This window comes from Drosophila ananassae, chromosome 3L, assembly GCF_017639315.1.
Source record: "Drosophila ananassae strain 14024-0371.13 chromosome 3L, ASM1763931v2, whole genome shotgun sequence".
NCBI classification, from domain to species: Eukaryota; Metazoa; Arthropoda; class Insecta; order Diptera; family Drosophilidae; genus Drosophila; species Drosophila ananassae.
Window position 1 is genome coordinate 4,281,720 of NC_057929.1, and position 18,115 is coordinate 4,299,834.

Here is an 18,115-nt window from a genome sequence, read left to right on the forward strand (position 1 = left end):
ATAATGAATTCCTTAAACGATTCGTAGATGGATTCTCCATCAATCTGCATTAAAATCTGGGAACACAATTTTTTTTAGATTTTTTCTCAAATTTTTTTTAGATTTTTTCTTAAATTTTCTGGGGGGTCCCCTTCAAAATCTGGAAATCGCATGGGGAGGACAGTTCGACCCACTGCGAAGGCTATATCTTGGCCAATTTTTATCAGATTCTTGAGCGGAATACCTTAAACGATTCATAGATGAATTCTCCATCATTCTGCATTAAAATCTGAGATCACAATTTTTTTTAGATTTTTTCTTAAATTTTCTGGGGGGTCCCCTTCAAAATCTGGAAATCGCATGGGGAGGACAGTTCGACCCACTGCGAAGGCCATATCTTGACCAATTTTTATCAGATTCTTGAGCGGAATACCTTAAACGATTTGTAGATGGATTCTCCATCATTCTGCATTAAAATCTGAGAACAAATTTTTTTTTAGATTTTTTCTTAAATTTTCTGGGGGGTCCCCTTCAAAATATGGAAATTGCATGGGGAGGACAGTTCGACCCACTGCGAAGGCTGTATCTTGGCCAATTTTTATCAGATTCTTGAGCGGAATACCTTAAACGATTCATAGATGAATTCTCCATCATTCTGCATTAAAATCTGAGATCACAATTTTTTTTAGATTTTTTCTTAAATTTTCTGGGGGGTCCCCTTCAAAATCTGGAAATCGCATGGGGAGGACAGTTCGACCCACTGCGAAGGCCATATCTTGACCAATTTTTATCAGATTCTTGAGCGGAATACCTTAAACGATTCGTAGATGGATTCTCCATCATTCTGCATTAAAATCTGAGAACAAATTTTTTTTTAGATTTTTTCTTAAATTTTCTGGGGGGTCCCCTTCAAAATATGGAAATCGCATGGGGAGGACAGTTCGACCCACTGCGAAGGCTATATCTTGGCCAATTTTTATCAGATTCTTGAGCGGAATACCTTAAACGATTTGTAGATGGATTCTCCATCATTCTGCATTAAAATCTGAGAACAAATTTTTTTTTAGATTTTTTCTTAAATTTTCTGGGGGGTCCCCTTCAAAATATGGAAATTGCATGGGGAGGACAGTTCGACCCACTGCGAAGGCTGTATCTTGGCCAATTTTTATCAGATTCTTGAGCGGAATACCTTAAACGATTCATAGATGAATTCTCCATCATTCTGCATTAAAATCTGAGATCACAATTTTTTTTAGATTTTTTCTTAAATTTTCTGGGGGGTCCCCTTCAAAATCTGGAAATCGCATGGGGAGGACAGTTCGACCCACTGCGAAGGCCATATCTTGACCAATTTTTATCAGATTCTTGAGCGGAATACCTTAAACGATTCGTAGATGGATTCTCCATCATTCTGCATTAAAATCTGAGAACAAATTTTTTTTTAGATTTTTTCTTAAATTTTCTGGGGGGTCCCCTTCAAAATATGGAAATCGCATGGGGAGGACAGTTCGACCCACTGCGAAGGCTATATCTTGGCCAATTTTTATCAGATTCTTGAGCGGAATACCTTAAACGATTCGTAGATGGATTCTCCATCATTCTGCATTAAAATCTGAGAACAAATTTTTTTTTAGATTTTTTCTTAAATTTTCTGGGGGGTCCCCTTCAAAATCTGGAAATCGCATAGGGAGGACAGTTCGACCCACTGCGAAGGCTGTATCTTGGCCAATTTTTATCAGATTCTTGAGCGGAATACCCTAAACGGTATGTATATCTTATGAGTATTTATATTTCGATATGAAATAATTTAAAATTTTCGATTTCAATCGTCGATCGATAACCACAAATGGTAACACCAATAATGAATATCAGTGTTGGTTAAGACGCTGCAGTGCTGGAAACTGCTTTCCTCCAGAATTGGGAGCTACAGGGATTTCTTAGTTTTCGGATTGGAACAAATGGCCTAGCAATGAGTCGCGACAATGAGTCCATGAAGTGGTTCCACGGCAACCTGTCGCGGGAGGCAGCTGACGATCTTCTCAAGCAAGGCGAGTTCACGGGCCAAGGCTATTTTACTGCCCCTTGAGGAAATGAGGAATGTGGGCGTGGTAGACGGGCAATAATCAATTGTTCTTTGGATCAACAGGTTACGAAGATGGAACATTCCTAGTGCGAGAGAGCAGCACAGCAGCCGGAGACTTTGTGTTGAGTTTGCTCTGCCAAGAGGAGGTGTGCCATTACCAAGTGCGACGGCACGGAGGCGAGGACGCCTTTTTCTCGATCGACGACAAAGTGCAAACAAAGATCTTGCACGGGCTGGATACCCTCGTGGACTACTACCAGCAGGCTGCCAACGGTCTGCCCACAAAGCTCACAGTGCCTCTGATCCGCGATCCGCCGCCACACAACACTCGAAGCCATGGAGTGACCAACCTGCTCCACCGTGCCACCAGCAAAAATGAAAGCAAGGTGGTCTTTGAACTGCTCAAATGCGGTTATCGTAACTTTGATGCCAAGAACCAGGATGGACAGACGGCCCTACATCTAGCGGCTCTCTACTCTGACGAGGATATACTCAAACTGTTGTTGGACGCTAAGGTGCAGGTCAACAGTTCCGACTCCTTTGGCTATCAGCCTTTACATGTAAGCTCTGATCACCCGATGGCAGTTCTTAAGCTAATCCATGACAATTTCAGTACGCAGCGCGCTCCAAGCCGGCGAATTTTATACGCACGCTAATCTCTGCACAGGCCAACGTCCAGGGAAGGAACAACGAAAACGGATACGTGCCCCTTCATGAGGCAGCCAAGTATGGGAATCTTGAGGCAGTGCAGGAACTTTTGCTGGCGGAAGCTCCACCATTGCCGAGGACCACCATGGGAGAGTTTCCCTTCGATCTTGCCAAGGAAGCGCGTCAAACGGCTGTGGAGGAGTTCCTTCTTAACTACAAGTTGCCCCCGGCCAATACCACAAGGGAACAGTGGTACCATGGCACCCAATCCAGGGAAGAGGCCGTGGCCAATCTCAAGAAGTTTGCTAAGGAATTAGAGTCCAAGAATCCGCAAATAGATACCTCAGGTTGCTTTCTGGTTCGCTATTCTGAATCGGCAGCGGCCACAGGTTTGGTGCTGACCCTCTTCTGTGACCAAGTGGCTAAGAACTTTCGCATCTCACAAGCTGATCTCTACCAGAACGGTGTAAAGCTACAGTCCGGAGGGGTGAGTTGTTAGACTTCTATCTGGTGGAAACCCATTACATAGTTTGTTGTTTCAGTCCAAGTTTCTGTACATTGATGACGGCCCCTACTGGCCCAGTCTGGAACACCTAATAGCCCACTTCATGCGCTTCTCGTATGGGCTACCTGTTAGCCTCAAATATCCTGTGCCGCCGCTACCCAAACCTGAAGTACCCTCGTTTGCCACGATCCCCAGAGCTTTGGTCAAGTCACGAACTACACCGCCAGCCACCCCACCTACTCCAACTTCTACAAATCCTCATCCTCATACCCCTCATCCCCATGCTCCAGTACCAACCATCGCCAAGAAGAAACAGAAAGAAAGCAGTGGCTCGGTGTTCAACACGCTGCGGCTAACCAGTCCCAAGAAGGGCCTTTTCGACATGAACAGCCTCCGGAAGAGCAAGACCAAAAGCAAACGAAGCGAGTCCGAGAGCAGCGTTAGCGGAACAGCGGCGCGGTCGGAGCAAGAACTTCAAGCAGCAGCGCCAATGCTGAAGAGTCTGTCCTTTTCCACCGAGTTCTCTGTCTTTAATGCGGACGGAGGAGGCGGAATCATTCCTGCTCCGGGAGGAGAACTGTACAACGTGCCCAGAAACAATACGCCCATTGACCTGCCCCCCATTGCCCAAAAGACTGAAGCCGAAGTTGAGTATTTCACCAAGAGTGATGTGGCGATCGAACGGGAGCGTGCTGGCCAGTGGGCCGCCAATGGATATCAGCCCACCGTTGAGGTTCTCACTCTGCTAGACCATCAGATCAGAAACCCCGCTTTGGGCCGCCTTCATTCAATCGTTTCGACCGCCTCCACGGAGACAGAAATGGCTAGCTACTTGCAAAGGAAATGCAGTGGCTCCGCTACAACTCCCCCACCTAGCGCGATAGAGGCGGCTAAATTAAGATTCTTCATCGAACCGGAAAACCTGGTACTTGACTGCGAGATAGGAAATGGAGAATTCGGATCCGTGCACAGCGGCTGGCTGGTGAAGAAGGGAAGTGGCCTGCCTGGCGAGTCTCGGCAGGAAGTGGCCATAAAGATGCTCAGCGACGAGCACAGTAACAAGCAGGAGTTTCTGCGCGAGGCTTCCGTGATGATGCGACTGGAACACAAGTGCATTGTGCGCCTGATTGGCATCTCGAAGGGGGACATGCTGATGATGGTTCAGGAGCTGGCTCCGCTGGGCTCCATGTTGCAGTACCTTCTGGACCACAGCGCCGATATCACGGTTAACAACGAGTTGAAAGTGTGGGCGTCCCAGATTGCTTGTGGTAGGTGCATGATAAGGATAAATAATTGCAGTTTTCTAATTAAATTCCTCTTTTGAGATAGGTATGCACTATCTAGAATCTCAGCACTTCGTTCACCGCGACCTGGCCGCCAGGAATATTCTCTTGACCAGCCGCCATCAGGCCAAGATAAGTGACTTCGGGATGTCGCGCTCCCTGAGGCCCGGAAGCACGGAATACCAATTCACCCAAGGCGGCCGATGGCCCATCCGTTGGTATGCTCCGGAGAGCTTCAATCTTGGCATATTCTCGCATGCCAGCGATGTATGGTCGTTCGGGGTGACCATTTGGGAGATGTTCGCCCTCGGGGCACCGCCATACGGTGAAATTTCGAATGTGGATGCCATCAAGTTGGTGGACAGTGGTGAGCGCCTGCAGCAACCCAGTCTCTGTCCCGCCTACATCTATGCCGTGATGCAAAGCTGCTGGAAGGAGCGGCCCAAGGATCGACCCACATTCGCCTACCTCATGGAGTTCTTCACCCGTGATCCTGAATACCAGAACCTGCCGGAGTTGGTGCAAACAGTTCACATCTAGACCATACCACTCCCCCGTCTCTTTTAGAGTGCAATTTTCCATAGTTACTTTTTATTTGTCTTTTATTCCGATTTGTGGCGTATTATGAGGACGAGGACGAGGACTCGTTGATCGTATTTGTTATCCCTGCATCCTAGTATTTTGCGATTTATATTTTATAGAAATATTTAGTTATTAGCGTATTTTATATACCTTCTTCTGCATCTAAGAAGTTTGTGTCAAAAAGCAACAAATATGTGCCTTAAAACATTCAACGTAACCAACTTTATTTTAATTGTTATACAAAATAAAAATAAACTGATTATTTTTTTAAATATTTATTGCAAATTGTATTTATAAAAAACAGTAGTAACAAAAGGATATTGTTTCATGTTTATATGTCCTAATACTAGGTTAGTAATATGGTTTCTTGGAAGGACTATAGACTAAGTTAGTGGGTTAGTAAAACTACATAAAAGGATATCAGTTGATTAATAATTGTTTCTTTTTTTTTTCATTTTTTTTTTTGCTAGCACAACAGCAATCATACGGAACCATTCATCGCCTGTTTCACATTGGAAGCGTTGACGAGCTTAAGAGCGCCAATGATGCCATTCAGGTTCTCCTCGTTGTAGGGCTTGCCCTGGAGCGGAGTCACCACTGGAACCACCTGCTCGCTCTGGGGCAGCTGAATGCCAATCTCCTTCATCAGTCCCTGAAACCAGTAGAATGATTAGAGATTTGAAACTCTAAAGAACAAAGAGAGAAACTCACAGCCTCCACTTCCACGCTCAGCTTCAGCTTCATGCCCTGGTCGTCACCCTTGACATCGAGGTCCTTCTCAACGGTGAACTTTGGCGTCTTTCCAATAACCCAATCCCAGGAGCTGTAGTTGGCGCGCAGCTCCTCGATGCCCGGGAACCACTTCTCGGTGGGATTGATCAGTTGGAAGCCGCGCTGCTTCATCATCTGAGTCCTGCCGCCATCCTCCAGGGCAGTGGCAGCCGTACGGAGGTACTCATAGCCCACGGCGGAGCGCAACTGGGCTACGTTTACGGACTTATTAACGTCCACCAGATTGCGAATCGGGGAGGGCACTGATGCTGTGGCCCGACTAATGTAATTCGCTGGCTCACGGGCCAGAGACTCGCCCAGATGCAGCTTATTGGCGCTGGCCAAGATAGTGCAATGGTGATAACAGTTCGGATGTCCCAGCTTGGCGGCTGTTCCAGAAATCTGAAATAGTTGTTGGTACTTTAGTGAGCTCGATCGTAAAACAGATGCGCAGACCAGATGACGTTGTTGCGGGGCTATCGCAAGGTCACCGCCTGATAAGCGCAAGTGAATCTCTCTCCTGGTCCCACTTACCTTCTTATTCCTCACCACAATGTCGTCGCGCTCATTGATCTCCGCATTGATGGCCCACTCTCGGAACAAGGCCCTGGTCACAATGTTCAGATTGTACTTGCGATCGTAGCGCTCCCGGGGTGCAAAGAAGGTGCAGTTCAGGTTGCCCAGATCGTGGTACACAGCTCCGCCGCCGCTGTTCCTCCTGGCCAAGGTAATGCCTCGCTCCACCAGCCTTGAGACATTCGCCTCAGTAAAGGGATTCTGGTGGCGTCCAATCACCACACACGGGTCGTTGGCCCAGAGCAGCAGCACATGATGGTGGCTGAAGTCAAAGTTCTTGTAGAGCCAATCCTCCAGAGCCAGATTGGTGAACACATCGCTCGACTGCGAAATGAACACAGACTTCTTTATGTCGGTATCCGGGACGATGGGTGGCGTGTTGGGCTTCTTGGCCTGGGTGGGCTTCTTTACAGCTGAAGGGGGCTCGGCGGTGGAGGCTCCATCGCTGGAGGAGAGGCGCGTGACCTGACCGCCGGAGGAGAGCATCAGCCGCAGCTGGCTGGAATTGCGACGCAAGAGTACGCTCATGGCTGATCGCGACAGTCGGCTGCTCAGCTGTTTTTCTTGCCGGAGCTCTCACAAGGAAGTAGCTTGTTGTCTGTTGCCAGGTGAACTGAGAGTGCGGCGCAATGCACTTGCAGACGAAACAAGGTCAACGCAGTAGGCAAAAGCTTTAGACGGTTTTTCGCTTGATGTTACTGTTCTGCCAGCAATTTTCTGTTTTCTGTTCTGATCTTTGCGGTTAGGTTATGTTGTTCCCGATTTCGGGTGTTTTATTTTTTTTTATAGTCTACGGTAGTATTTGTATTTGCTATTGTATTCGTGTTTTGGTTTAGATGGCTTTGGTGTCTGAGACGCTGGACTTTAGACTGAGGCGTTTTTGTTTGCAGCCACGGAGCTGGCAGAGATCAGATACTCGTGAAGGGCGGGCGTTTGGTGGAGCCACTTCCAGGTTTGGTGCAGGCCACAGACACGTTTGCGAAGACCCAGACAGTCCTTGTTGCCACAGCTAACTGGCATACTACGCTGTACACCCATCCAGTCCGATTAGATCCGATTCGGTTTGGGGGCCGCGGCGGGTGCTTTACTAGTCCCGGACCGAAATCACTACTTTTACGTTAATGAAGAGGCAGAAGGGTTTTCTTCTGACTCGAAAATTTTCCACTCTTTGTTCGATACGAGCACGCGGTCGCGGGAGGAGCGGGGGACGATCGTTGATGGGAGGCGGTGGTGGAGCACAAAAAAATAGACAGAAGCAGCGCAGAGACGAGACTCGTTCGCTTTGGGGCTTTCGCTTCAGGTGATTGGGGGACAGCAGTGTTGTGAAGTGTTCAGTGTTGGAAGGTGCACGGTAGATGAAGCTTCTGCCATTCACAACGGACGAGAAGCTTCTGTAGTGTTTACCTAACCTTCACATTGGTACTTCTTAAGGCGGTATTATTTTAAAAATCATATGATATATTTAAATATTTTGTAATATAGCAGCTGCCCATCCGCAATTAAAAAACTTCCACACATATGTGCCAGATTTTTTGACAATCGGTTAAAAACTAAAATTTGGCTTTGTACAACTAGTCTTAGTTTAATTCTCCTTTTAATTTAAACACTTTACTTAACATATGGGGCTTGCTGGTGGCGCGACCCAAGGACTGCCAAAGAAGCTTAAAATTTTCAAACACATTTCAATTTTTAACCCTAGAATGTTAATTCGGGGGTCCACCGTTGTTAATGTACTCGGCCTCTTCAGGAGAGATGGGCTTGCGGGCAAATCTAGCCGGAAGATCGAAGTCATCGATAGCTGGCCCTCCAGCCGCCTAGGAAACACAGAATTATATTAACCGTTCAAAGAAATAAGGTATTTCGTAGTAAATGGGCTGAAAAGTTAACCTTTTTGCCTCCTGCTGGCTGGGAACTTGCCTGCTGGTTTCCTGCAGGTGCTGCAGAACCTGCGCCTCCTTTCCGGAAGTGGATGAGGGGCACACGTTTGGCCAGGTTTACAACTGCTGGGCGGACCATTTGGATAATGTGCAAATTGCCCTTTTATTGGTTTGTTTCTGATTCGAGAAAAAATAGATGGAAAGTAAAAGTTACGTCAATAACAGCTGACAACAAACCCCGGTAGGGTTGCCCTAGTAAACTATCGATATCGATTCGTTGTGAGTGTTCAAAGAGAAGAAGAAGCACAAAAAATATTTTCCGAAAACAAACTAAATTTTCTTTTACAATTTATGTATAATGGAAAAAGAGAGTTTATTTCTTGTAAGTATAGGTTTCTTACTATTTGTACAACTTTTTTAATGTTTCAAAGAAAGTAGTAAAGTATAAAATATAACGTTATGCTTCACTTCTTGTAGAAACGCCGACAAATTTTAATTTTTATGCGTATTTACTGAAACTGATTGATTTTTATTCTTTTCTTGTAGATTTTTCTTAAACTAAAATAGTTGTCTGGGAAAAAACTGAGGGTAAAGGGTTCCGGAACGGGATTATTAAACTGGTGAGCCTTGCATGACGACCCAATGATGAATATGACTGGAGGCGGCGCAGGTCCCCAGGCGGGACCGAACAGCAGCTGCAATATCCCCAATAGTTCCCTCCTTGCTACCGCTCCAGTAGCTGCCACAATGCCGATTGCACAACTGGCAGACGGCTGGCTAGAACTGGAATCAGATCCTGGTCTCTTCACCCTTCTCCTAGAGGACTTTGGCTGTAAGTTCTATTTCCTTCCCATAGCTTGGACCTTTCTTAATCAGTTCTATCTTTCAGGTCATGATGTACAGGTGGAGGAAGTATACGATCTCCAGAAACCCATCGAGAGCCCCTATGGGTTTATTTTCCTTTTTCGCTGGATCGAAGAGAGGCGAGCTCGACGGAAAATAGTCGAAACTACAGCGGAGATTTTCGTCAAGGACGAGGAGGCCATTTCAAGCATCTTCTTTGCCCAGCAGGTGGTGCCTAATAGCTGCGCCACTCACGCCCTGCTTTCTGTTCTGCTGAACTGCAACGAAAACAATCTACAGTTGGGGGACACTCTCAGTCGTCTTAAGGCGCACACCAAGGGCATGAGTCCAGAGAACAAGGGACTGGCCATTGGCAACACCCCAGAACTGGCCTGTGCCCACAATTCACACGCCATGCCGCAAGCCAGACGCCGTCTAGAGCGTACTGGAGCTGGTGTCTCCAGCTGCCGCTTCACCGGTGAGGCGTTTCACTTTGTTAGTTTTGTGCCCATCAACGGACAGCTGTTTGAGCTGGATGGCTTGAAACCATATCCGATGAATCACGGCGGCTGGGAGGATCACGAGGACTGGACTGACAAGTTTCGACGAGTGATGACAGAGAGACTAGGCATCGCCACCGGGGAGCAAGATATCCGATTCAACCTTATGGCTGTGGTTCCCGACAGGCGTATCGCCATAACTCACAAGTTGAAGATGCTGCGCACCAATCAGGCCATCGTTTCGGGCACTTTGCAGAAGCTGCTGAAGGCGGACGAGCAAGGAGAAGGAGGAAATGGAGATCCCCAGCGACCTGACACGCCCAGTACACTCCTAGAACCGAGTGCGTTCACGGCACGGGATCTGCAGTCTCTGCTAAAGAATTTGGACACTGAGATTGCCATAAATGAGCAGCACCTGGCCGATGAAAACGACCGGCGGCACAAGTTCAAGGTGGACGCAAGCCGTCGGACACATAACTACGATAAGTTCATTTGTACTTTCCTCTCCATGCTGGCCCATCAGGGAGTCCTGGGCGAGCTGGTCAGCCAGCACCTGCTGCCCTCGAAAAAGATCAGTGGCCAGAGTGCAGCCAACCGATTAAATAAGCAGAGCAATGCCACTGCCAATGCGGGTGCCACGGCTGCAGGAGCAGCTGGGGCAGCGCCAAAGAGCCAGCAGCAACAGGCAGCCGCCGCTAAGAATGGGAAATCTCCCAGCAAAACTCCGGGCAGGAGGCGAAAGGGTCGCAACAAGTGCAAGAAGAGAAAGTAATCGAAGGAGTTATATATATTATATATATGTTTTAATAATAGATTTGCATTTACTATGCATTCCAGTATAGTTTTATTAATATCTCCCACCATTAACTATTAACCATTATCATTATTACTTCATTTAATTCGCATAAGTTTAGCCTAAGTGCCATCCCCACCCCCTGAACACAAACACGAGATGAACCTGGCAGTTTTTATATCTTTATTTGATCGCTTGGTCGACCATTTTAATAATAAAAAACACTGTTCATATGATTAAATGATCTGCTGTCCTTGATGCACCAAGGACCCAAAGTGTATGCATTACATATGTGTGTAATATATATTTTCTGATATATATATATATATATATCTATATGATAGTTGTATAACAAAAACGTAATCAATCATTCAATATTCCTCCGGATTCCATTTCCAATTGGGGGGCGGTGCGCACCTCGTTGTAAAGTTGATTCAACAGAAAACAATGCATAAAATTATGTTTTATCTCGATTCTAAACTATAAAAGGCATTTGACGGGTTGTTTGTTGCGCTATGATTAACAAAATATTCATGTTTATGAGCTAAGTTTCCTTCTTTTTAAAACTGATCTTCCCTCTTAGCTGATTTGGTGATTTTTTTGTAGTGTAGTTTAGTAGATGTTTGGTAGTTTTTTTTTTTTTGTTTTTTGATAGTTGGCTTCACTAAGACTAAAAGTATTTTATTGGCCCACATCCAGAATGGATAGAAAGGCCTTCTATGCGTATTGAATTTATGTCGCGATGTAGTATGTGAGCAGTAAAAAGAGCAGCCTTTTTAGGAAAAAACATAAACCATTATGTTTATTACGGTGTGGGTTGGAGTTTTAGTTGTAGTATGTAGATGTTTTGCTGGGGATATCTATATATCTGCCGCTTGGTATTTAAAACTTAGATAGTTCTCTCTAATTTTGCTCAGTCCCAAAATACGTTTAACGATACAAAAAAGCAACAAACAGGCGGCAATTTTGTGACTAATAAGGGTCTCATATTATTAACTTCGTATCTGGAGTGTTCAACTTGAAGCAACTGCAGTTTCTGCGTCTTTATCGCCATTCGTTAGCTGCGTGCTGGCACCAGCCAGATCCTTATTGTCCTTAGTGGCATCCTTCGTCTCTGCTTCGGTGTCGCCATTGTTGTTGGCAGCAGCCACAATTGATTTGATGGCATCGTTTACCTCATTTTCGGCACTGTTTGCCTTGAAATGCTTCTCGATCTCACTGCGCACCTTCACAATGTCCTTTTGGCTACAAAAGATTAATAGTTGTGTACATGTTTGAATAATAATCTTTATTATTTGTTACCTAATCTGTACAAACAGAATACCGTTGATGGTGTTGAGCATATCCAACACCGAGCCCATTGAAGGTGGAGTGATGTGGATGGGCGGCAGGTCGCTGGTGAGCTTGCCATTGGAATAGATGTCGTTCATCTTGCGCTGCAATAGAACCGCCTGCTGGGTGAGAAGGCGGAGGCACTCTGCAGAATCGCGGGTCTTCTCGTGCTTCTCACCGACCTACAAAGAAAATTAAAAATATTAATTATAAATGTTGAAGCTGTTGTATTTTTCTACCAACCTGTGACTTGTAAATGGAGTACGTCTCCTTTTCGTTATTAAGCGCAGAGCGGAAGTCGCCCATACAGGACTGGGTGCGTGCCATCAAGTGGTAGCTGAACGCCACGTGCATGGCCTTGCTGCCGAAGTACTTAATGTTGAGCTTCAGGGCATGCTCAATGAATCGCAGCGACAGCTCATACTCTCCTAACGCGTGCAAAATTAAACTAATGTTGCTCTGAAAGAAAAAAATAGTTTAGAAGCTTGCGAGGAGCTAGGCAATGGGCTAACTTACGTCGATCAGTGCCACCTCCGGATGGTCCTCACCGCAGATCAACACCATTAGATAACGCGCCCTATACAACAATTTAAGGGACATTCCAACATGTCCATTGGCAAACGAATAGAGTGACAAGTGTGTCTGAAATGGAAACAAAGGATTAGTTATCAAGAAAGTGGAAAGTACACTCCATCCTGTACGTACATATTCCAAAATAGTTGATGGGTGGTCTATGCCGTTGACCCGTTCGCTCATGATTACCGCCCGCTGCTGGATGGCCAGTGCGTCCTGAGCATCGCCCAGCAAATAGCTCAGCCTGGCCAGCATCCGCAGACAGGAGCCGTTCTCCTGATGCATTGCTCCAAATACATTGTTGAGCAAGTTCAGGGCCTCGCTGATAAGCTCGTAGCCCTCCTTGAACATTCCCTGTTGGATCTTCGCCTGGCCCGTGGTGTAGAAGTTGTAGGCGTCTGTGGCTCGTGGACTGATGTGCTTAACCACCGGGAACACATTAACAATATCCTCATCACCGAAGGTGGGCTTGTGCTTCGACTCGAAGTTGTATTCGCGCAGCAGCACCTGAATTCCAACTTTGAGGCAGAAGGCGCGCAGCAGACTGATTCGCAGGATGCCATACTTGCTAACGGCGGTCTCAATGGAGTCGCAGTCGAGCTCCCAGTCCCAGTAACTCTTGGCCTCGCGCCGGATCTGCTGCCACAGCGATCGCGGCGTTACAAGCGTCCAGTCGGAGGATGAGGACGAGCCACCAGATGAGGAACCAGCAGAGCTGCCGTTTTGGTTGCCGGAGGCCTGCTGCTTGTTGCCCTTCGACTTGTGTTTGTTGTGCTTGTTGCCGTTGCTGCGCTTCTTGTGGGCCTCCTCGCTGCTAACCGCCGGATTGACGGGTCCCGTGGTCAGCAAGCAGTTCAGAAAGTGGCTGATGGCGGCAGACAAGTGCAGCGGCTCCGTATTCTGCATGTAGGTGTAGTAGATGTGCTTGGTGGCGCGCACGATCAGCTCGAGCACGGCGATCCGGTGCAGGTAGTCCATGCGAGGCATTTGAGCCAGCAATTTGATGACCTTGCCCAGGTAACGGACGTTGATTCCGTGACTGTGCAGAGACTCGGTGAGGCTCTGGCCATCGATTGGTGGCGAGGAGTGAGCAAGGTGCTCCTTGATGAAGGCGGGAATCTGCTTGACCACCAGGAACTCGGCGGCATCCTGCACGAGGACCTTCTGCTTGGCCAACGAGCTGCATGTGCCCTCTTCGCCGTCCACATGCCGGATGCCGTTCGAAAAGACATCGGGATTGAACCGGAAGTCGAACTCCTTCTCCTTAAGGGAGCCGACGGCGGCACATGCCCGCTTAACCACCTCGGCGGCCTGCACCTCGTTGGAGGTTGCCACATTGGACTGCGCCTCGCGGATGGCATTCACCATGGCCTCGGCAGTCTTTGTCTCGTTCGAACTGGGCTGCTGCTTCTCCTCCTCTTTCTTCTCAACAGGTTTCTCCGCTTCGGCTTCCTTGGTTTCACTCGATTCCTTCTCGGCCTCCTCCAGAGCAGGAAGTGCTTTCTCCTCCGTCTTTTCCGACTGCTTTTTGGCGTTTAGCTGCTGCAGGTGCACAGCTGCGATGCGGATGAAGCTCACATAGCGGTCTTCGATGAAGGCCTCGAGCAGCTCCTGGCGCAGGCAGCACAGCTTGTGACGATGCTCGATGGGGAAGCCCATGTCCACCAGCTCCTTGCTGAGCTGAACCTCCGGCAGCTTCAGGAAGTTAACATCTGGAGGGAAGGTGCGCAACAAGTCGAGGATGTAGTGCCGGCCGTCGTTGCCGATGATGCCCTTGCACTCCACGGAGGAGCACAGCTCCACAGGCTCGTCCCGCTCGTTGAGCACCGCGTGGGGTAAGATCTTGAGGTGCTTTCCCGCCTGCCGCAGCAGATCCAAGTACTTGGGGTGGCTCAGGACAGTCTTGCCGAAGTCAATTGAGCCGTACACCACGCTCTGTTCCTGTTCTCGCTCCAAGATTCCGGGGATGATGGACTGGGCTGTGACGCGATAGCCCCGATAGTCAATCACCACTGTGCCCAGTGTGTAGAGGCCCTCCACGTCCACGGCGTTGTATACCCGGACGCCGTGGAGGTCATAGCGTGGCGCCACAAACGCCGCTGCATCGCCACCAAGCTCCTTGTAATGATCACGAACGTCGAAGCCCAGGGAGAAGAAGATATTGTTCCAGATGAACATCTGCATCTTGGCATCCTCGCCGGGATTGATGGCCAGGACGTTGCCGTCGATAACCGCCATGGCGCCTCTCGTGGCAGCAGTCACAAAGTCACCGTGCACCTTAAAGATGGCCCGCTCGCGAAGCAATCGCTCTGGCAGTGTCTTGCGTGGCAGTTCCCGCGTCGTCTGCAGCTCCTCGTTCCAATCGCGCGTCTGTCCGGGGATGTGCTCCTCGTAGCTGTGGATTAAAATTAAAGGTTAGGGTTATGTCTTCACTGTGGATAGCAGCAGCTGCAGCAGCCGTTGTGTCTCCCCATAACTTATAATTTAGAAGAGAAACAATGAAACTATTCTTTGATGATGAATCGATTTTCCAGACAAATTAAATGCAAATATTGTTCATCTTAAGTAGCAGGAACTCTTTTGAAGTGTGCAAGAAGTGTGTAAATAAATGATATAAATAATTGGCTTACGTTTCGATACGTTTTGAAATAATAAGTGAACTGAAACCAATGACACCACTTCATAGATATTATCCCTTCGATTCGGGTTTAATTTTAAAGTATCCCAACCTAGGAATGTCGGTGATAATGTCTTTTGAGAACTCCCAATATAACGATGACTACACTATACGTACCCCAGCTTAGAACTAAAGGCATCCTCGGCCCGAATAGCGTCCACAGTGTGCTCCAGTACGGGTGATGCCCATTGGTACACCTGGTATGGGGTGGCCACACGCTCGAAGGCATGTCGCGTGGTACGCCGTTTCTGAATTGTTTGGAAGGCACGTCGGAACGAGGGCGATATGTGGGAGAGAAGGTCGATCAACGAGTGGCTCAGGTGGCTGGGATTATCGGGCTTGGGGTTGAAGGTGTCGTCCGTTGACTGATTGATGTAGAAGCCTTTGGAGCAGGCAGAGATGTGGAACCGCTTGTCCTCCATTGTGACCACATACAGATACATTAGATCACCGTGCAGCTTCCGGGGACCAGGTGGCGGGTTCCAGGCGGATGTGGTGAGCACCTTGAGAGCCTGCGGTCCCTTGGCGTTCTTAATGTTCGGGTGGAGTGGAAGAAGTGGAGGCTCAGAGACGCCTGGTGTCACATATTCCGGAGGTGTGCAGTCCACCGAATCGGGACGCGTCTTCTTCTTGTCCAGCAAGTCGCCCTGGGTGATCGTGTTTAGGTAAGTCAGCGATGTGCAGTCAATGCCATTGTACGCGTCTGCGGGGTCCAAGTTCTTGAGAAGATCGCGTACGTGGCGCACATGGATGCGGGCCTCGCGCATTGTGTAGGGCTCCTCCACCACTCTGATAGTTGATCCCTGCTCCAGCTGTTCGATGGTCTTCAGCTCGGCGAAGTTGTCCAGCGTCACGTTATCCAACTGCAGTGAAAAGCAGGTACGATGGCAGGTCTCCTCGCGGTCCATCAGCAACTGATGGATCTCCTGCACCAGCTCCATGCTGGACAGTTGAACGGAGAGGATATCGGCACCAGGACTACTAATATTCACTGTAATTCCCACCTCATGCAGGGCATCCAGATCGATGTCCTCCGTTTCCAGTTCGGAGCCGGGTGCTGCTCCTCCTCCATCCTCTGACTTCTCTCCCACATTGGCGTTGGTGTCGGGAGCGGCGGTGTCACCACCCTCCTCAGATGTTGTCTTCTCGGCATGTCCGTTGCTCAGAGAAGCTTCCACGGGTTCTGCGGCGGGTTCAGGGGGGCTTTTGTTGCGGTTCTTCTTGCCTGCGGTTGGTTAAAAAGATTGTATTATTTCTATATCATGTTTATAAGGATGTATTGGAGTAACTGGAATGGGTTAAGGCCCTTCTCACCCTCTTAAAAATTCAAAAAATAGTATCTGTATCTTGAATATCTATATCAGAATAGTATTCATTTACATGCCAGAGGAGCAACAAGATTTACATAACCCGAGCAGGCCAAGCCAGAGTCAGAATAGAATGGGTTTTATCTGCCCTAGATCACCCAAGACTTGGCTCTGCTCCTCTCGCCGCTTTACATAACAACCCGACCGCATGTTTGCCTACTGCCGCCGCTCACTGTATCAGTTGTAGCACATAAAACAAAATACACATATATATACATATGTATGGAGTAGAAAAACAAACAAAAAAAAACGAGCAGGCTGATAAGGCTACGAGTCCGGCCGGTCGGTCGGTCAGTAAACGAACCGAATCTCCTTTGATCCCGCACTTGGGGGGAAAAATGCGTTTAACACAACAATGCTAATTTCAACAGCAGTCCACAAACTTACACGGACGAGAGAGCCCATTGGCAGGCCGGCGGCAGGAGAAACCAGTCTGGGGCAGGAGAAAGCAAAAGTGATAAGTAAGCGATGAGCGGACGGAGCACTCACGAGAGAAATAATGTGGAAGAAAGCTGGTGCTCTCGCAGAGGCGATGCTAGATGCGAGATGCGCCGGATGGCGGATGGCGGATAGAAAACATGATTTACATAATTGTCGAGCAATTTTTAAAGTGCGAGAACGGGTGCATTCGTTTCGGGCCAAGCACGTGTTAATTGTAGGTTAAACGCAACAAGAAATCCTCCCCGGGGGTTAATGAACACCGTCGTCGGGTGAACAACATGTGCGTTGCCATGCCAAGAGCCTAGTAGTACTCTCTCACACACGCACATGCTGCTCCCCGCTCCACAGCACATTTACATACAAAACTGCTGCAATTGTAACGCACGCGGCGGGTCGGGACTGGTCTGGTCTGGTCTGCCCGCCCCATCAATGGGAGCAGGGGGGATAGCGAGCAATAGACAGCGGGCGCCGCTTTAAAGCATTATAGGGAGAAAAAAAAAACACATTACGTAACGTTAAAAATGTTATGTGATTGGGCTTTTGCGGCAAAATAAATATCGAGGCAGTTCCCATGGAAGCAACTAGGGGGTGGTCGATTGGGTGGAAGGGCTGTGTGTGTGTTGGGGTGGGGGTGGTCGGAGAGTTGAACGCACCTTTCTTCTTGGCAGCGGGGCCGTCGGCTGCATTGCCATTGCCATTGACCAAGTTTTGATTTTGATTCGGTTGCTGCTGCTGCTGCTGCTTTTTGCCGGCCGAGCTGTTGTTCTCCTTGGCCTTTGTTGTTGCCACCGTCGCCGCATCTCCCGGGGCCACTGCATTCGAGTTTTTCGCATCCGTCTCAAGCGCCATGCTACCTTTAGCTTTCACCTGCTGCTGCTGCTGCTGCTACTGCTTCTGCTACTGATACTGCACAACCACAATCAAATTCGATCCAAATGCACAACTGAACACAGCGAAGACACAGAGTTCTCGTTCACGTTCTTCTGCTTCCTCGGGTCCGACCGTGTTACACAACTCACCGCTTGACAGCCGAGTTCGAGATTTTGACTTAATTAAATGTGGGTATGCTGGTTGATACAAAAACGTGGATGTTGTGTGGCTGACGTTCTCATACGCATCAGTGACAAGTGGGTCTTTGGTAGATATTCAGCACTTTGCTTTTCTAACGTTCGCCCGATCCACTAGAAGTTCACGTTTTGTTGTTTTTGCGGCACATTTTCCAGTGTTGGGGATGGTATTATTGTATTTTCTAGTCCACAAAATTCTAGCAGCGCCATCAGTGGGC

General features: G+C 48.1%; 6 protein-coding genes across 7 annotated transcripts; 2 read left to right on the forward strand and 4 right to left on the reverse strand.

Moving 5' to 3' along the window:
• The first annotated feature begins 1,839 nt into the window (after positions 1-1,839).
• On the forward strand, positions 1,840-5,564 carry LOC6495609 (tyrosine-protein kinase Shark). Its single transcript, XM_001959158.4, has 5 exons — positions 1,840-2,027; positions 2,126-2,622; positions 2,676-3,197; positions 3,253-4,483; positions 4,545-5,564. Exons 1-5 carry the CDS (start codon positions 1,949-1,951, stop codon positions 5,036-5,038), a joined length of 2,823 nt encoding a protein of 940 aa, XP_001959194.1. The 5' UTR covers positions 1,840-1,948; the 3' UTR covers positions 5,039-5,564.
• LOC6495037 (lipoyltransferase 1, mitochondrial) lies at positions 5,340-7,156 on the reverse strand. The gene is made up of 3 exons (XM_001959159.4): positions 6,386-7,156; positions 5,792-6,253; positions 5,340-5,732 (listed from the first exon to the last, which is right to left on the reverse strand). The coding sequence occupies exons 1-3, from the start codon at positions 6,953-6,955 to the stop codon at positions 5,562-5,564; spliced, it is 1,203 nt and encodes a 400-aa protein (XP_001959195.1). The 5' UTR covers positions 6,956-7,156; the 3' UTR covers positions 5,340-5,561.
• A 4-nt stretch (positions 7,157-7,160) lies between these two features.
• Positions 7,161-7,465, reverse strand: LOC26515584. The gene has a single exon (XM_014908657.3). The coding sequence runs from the start codon at positions 7,463-7,465 to the stop codon at positions 7,292-7,294; it is 174 nt and encodes a 57-aa protein (XP_014764143.1). The 3' UTR covers positions 7,161-7,291.
• Positions 7,466-7,983: 518 nt separating this feature from the next.
• LOC116654454 lies at positions 7,984-8,595 on the reverse strand. Of its 2 annotated transcripts, none has more exons than XM_014907640.3 (2): positions 8,315-8,595; positions 7,984-8,241 (listed from the first exon to the last, which is right to left on the reverse strand). In XM_014907640.3, the coding sequence occupies exons 1-2, from the start codon at positions 8,441-8,443 to the stop codon at positions 8,131-8,133; spliced, it is 240 nt and encodes a 79-aa protein (XP_014763126.1). In that variant the 5' UTR covers positions 8,444-8,595; the 3' UTR covers positions 7,984-8,130. The 2 variants fall into 2 exon arrangements, with proteins under 2 accessions (XP_014763126.1, XP_014763127.1); XM_014907641.3 differs by having other exon boundaries at positions 8,345-8,571.
• LOC6495610 (ubiquitin carboxyl-terminal hydrolase calypso) lies at positions 8,583-10,731 on the forward strand. The gene is made up of 3 exons (XM_001959161.4): positions 8,583-8,686; positions 8,851-9,136; positions 9,194-10,731. The coding sequence occupies exons 2-3, from the start codon at positions 8,947-8,949 to the stop codon at positions 10,417-10,419; spliced, it is 1,416 nt and encodes a 471-aa protein (XP_001959197.2). The 5' UTR covers positions 8,583-8,686; positions 8,851-8,946; the 3' UTR covers positions 10,420-10,731.
• Positions 10,603-18,075, reverse strand: LOC6495035 (protein clueless). The gene is made up of 7 exons (XM_001959162.4): positions 17,484-18,075; positions 15,140-16,247; positions 12,478-14,740; positions 12,289-12,414; positions 12,016-12,231; positions 11,743-11,954; positions 10,603-11,685 (listed from the first exon to the last, which is right to left on the reverse strand). The coding sequence occupies exons 1-7, from the start codon at positions 17,677-17,679 to the stop codon at positions 11,454-11,456; spliced, it is 4,353 nt and encodes a 1,450-aa protein (XP_001959198.1). The 5' UTR covers positions 17,680-18,075; the 3' UTR covers positions 10,603-11,453.
• Positions 18,076-18,115: the final 40 nt, after the last annotated feature.

Coding starts and splice junctions, on each gene's coding strand:
- LOC6495609 (XM_001959158.4), top strand. CDS start 1,949: ATGAGTCGCGACAATGAGTCCATGAAGTGGTTCCACGGCAACCTGTCG. Junction 2,623..2,675: donor TTGGCTATCAGCCTTTACAT/GTAAGCTCTGAT, acceptor TGACAATTTCAG/TACGCAGCGCGCTCCAAGCC. Junction 3,198..3,252: donor TAAAGCTACAGTCCGGAGGG/GTGAGTTGTTAG, acceptor TTGTTGTTTCAG/TCCAAGTTTCTGTACATTGA.
- LOC6495037 (XM_001959159.4), bottom strand. CDS start 6,955: ATGAGCGTACTCTTGCGTCGCAATTCCAGCCAGCTGCGGCTGATGCTC. Junction 6,254..6,385: donor TTGTGGTGAGGAATAAGAAG/GTAAGTGGGACC, acceptor CAACTATTTCAG/ATTTCTGGAACAGCCGCCAA. Junction 5,733..5,791: donor TGAGCGTGGAAGTGGAGGCT/GTGAGTTTCTCT, acceptor TACTGGTTTCAG/GGACTGATGAAGGAGATTGG.
- LOC26515584 (XM_014908657.3), bottom strand. CDS start 7,465: ATGGGTGTACAGCGTAGTATGCCAGTTAGCTGTGGCAACAAGGACTGT.
- LOC116654454 (XM_014907640.3), bottom strand. CDS start 8,443: ATGGTCCGCCCAGCAGTTGTAAACCTGGCCAAACGTGTGCCCCTCATC. Junction 8,242..8,314: donor AGCCAGCAGGAGGCAAAAAG/GTTAACTTTTCA, acceptor TGTGTTTCCTAG/GCGGCTGGAGGGCCAGCTAT.
- LOC6495610 (XM_001959161.4), top strand. CDS start 8,947: ATGATGAATATGACTGGAGGCGGCGCAGGTCCCCAGGCGGGACCGAAC. Junction 9,137..9,193: donor TCTCCTAGAGGACTTTGGCT/GTAAGTTCTATT, acceptor TCTATCTTTCAG/GTCATGATGTACAGGTGGAG.
- LOC6495035 (XM_001959162.4), bottom strand. CDS start 17,679: ATGGCGCTTGAGACGGATGCGAAAAACTCGAATGCAGTGGCCCCGGGA. Junction 12,415..12,477: donor CATCAACTATTTTGGAATAT/GTACGTACAGGA, acceptor TTTCCATTTCAG/ACACACTTGTCACTCTATTC. Junction 11,955..12,015: donor ACTCCATTTACAAGTCACAG/GTTGGTAGAAAA, acceptor TTTTCTTTGTAG/GTCGGTGAGAAGCACGAGAA.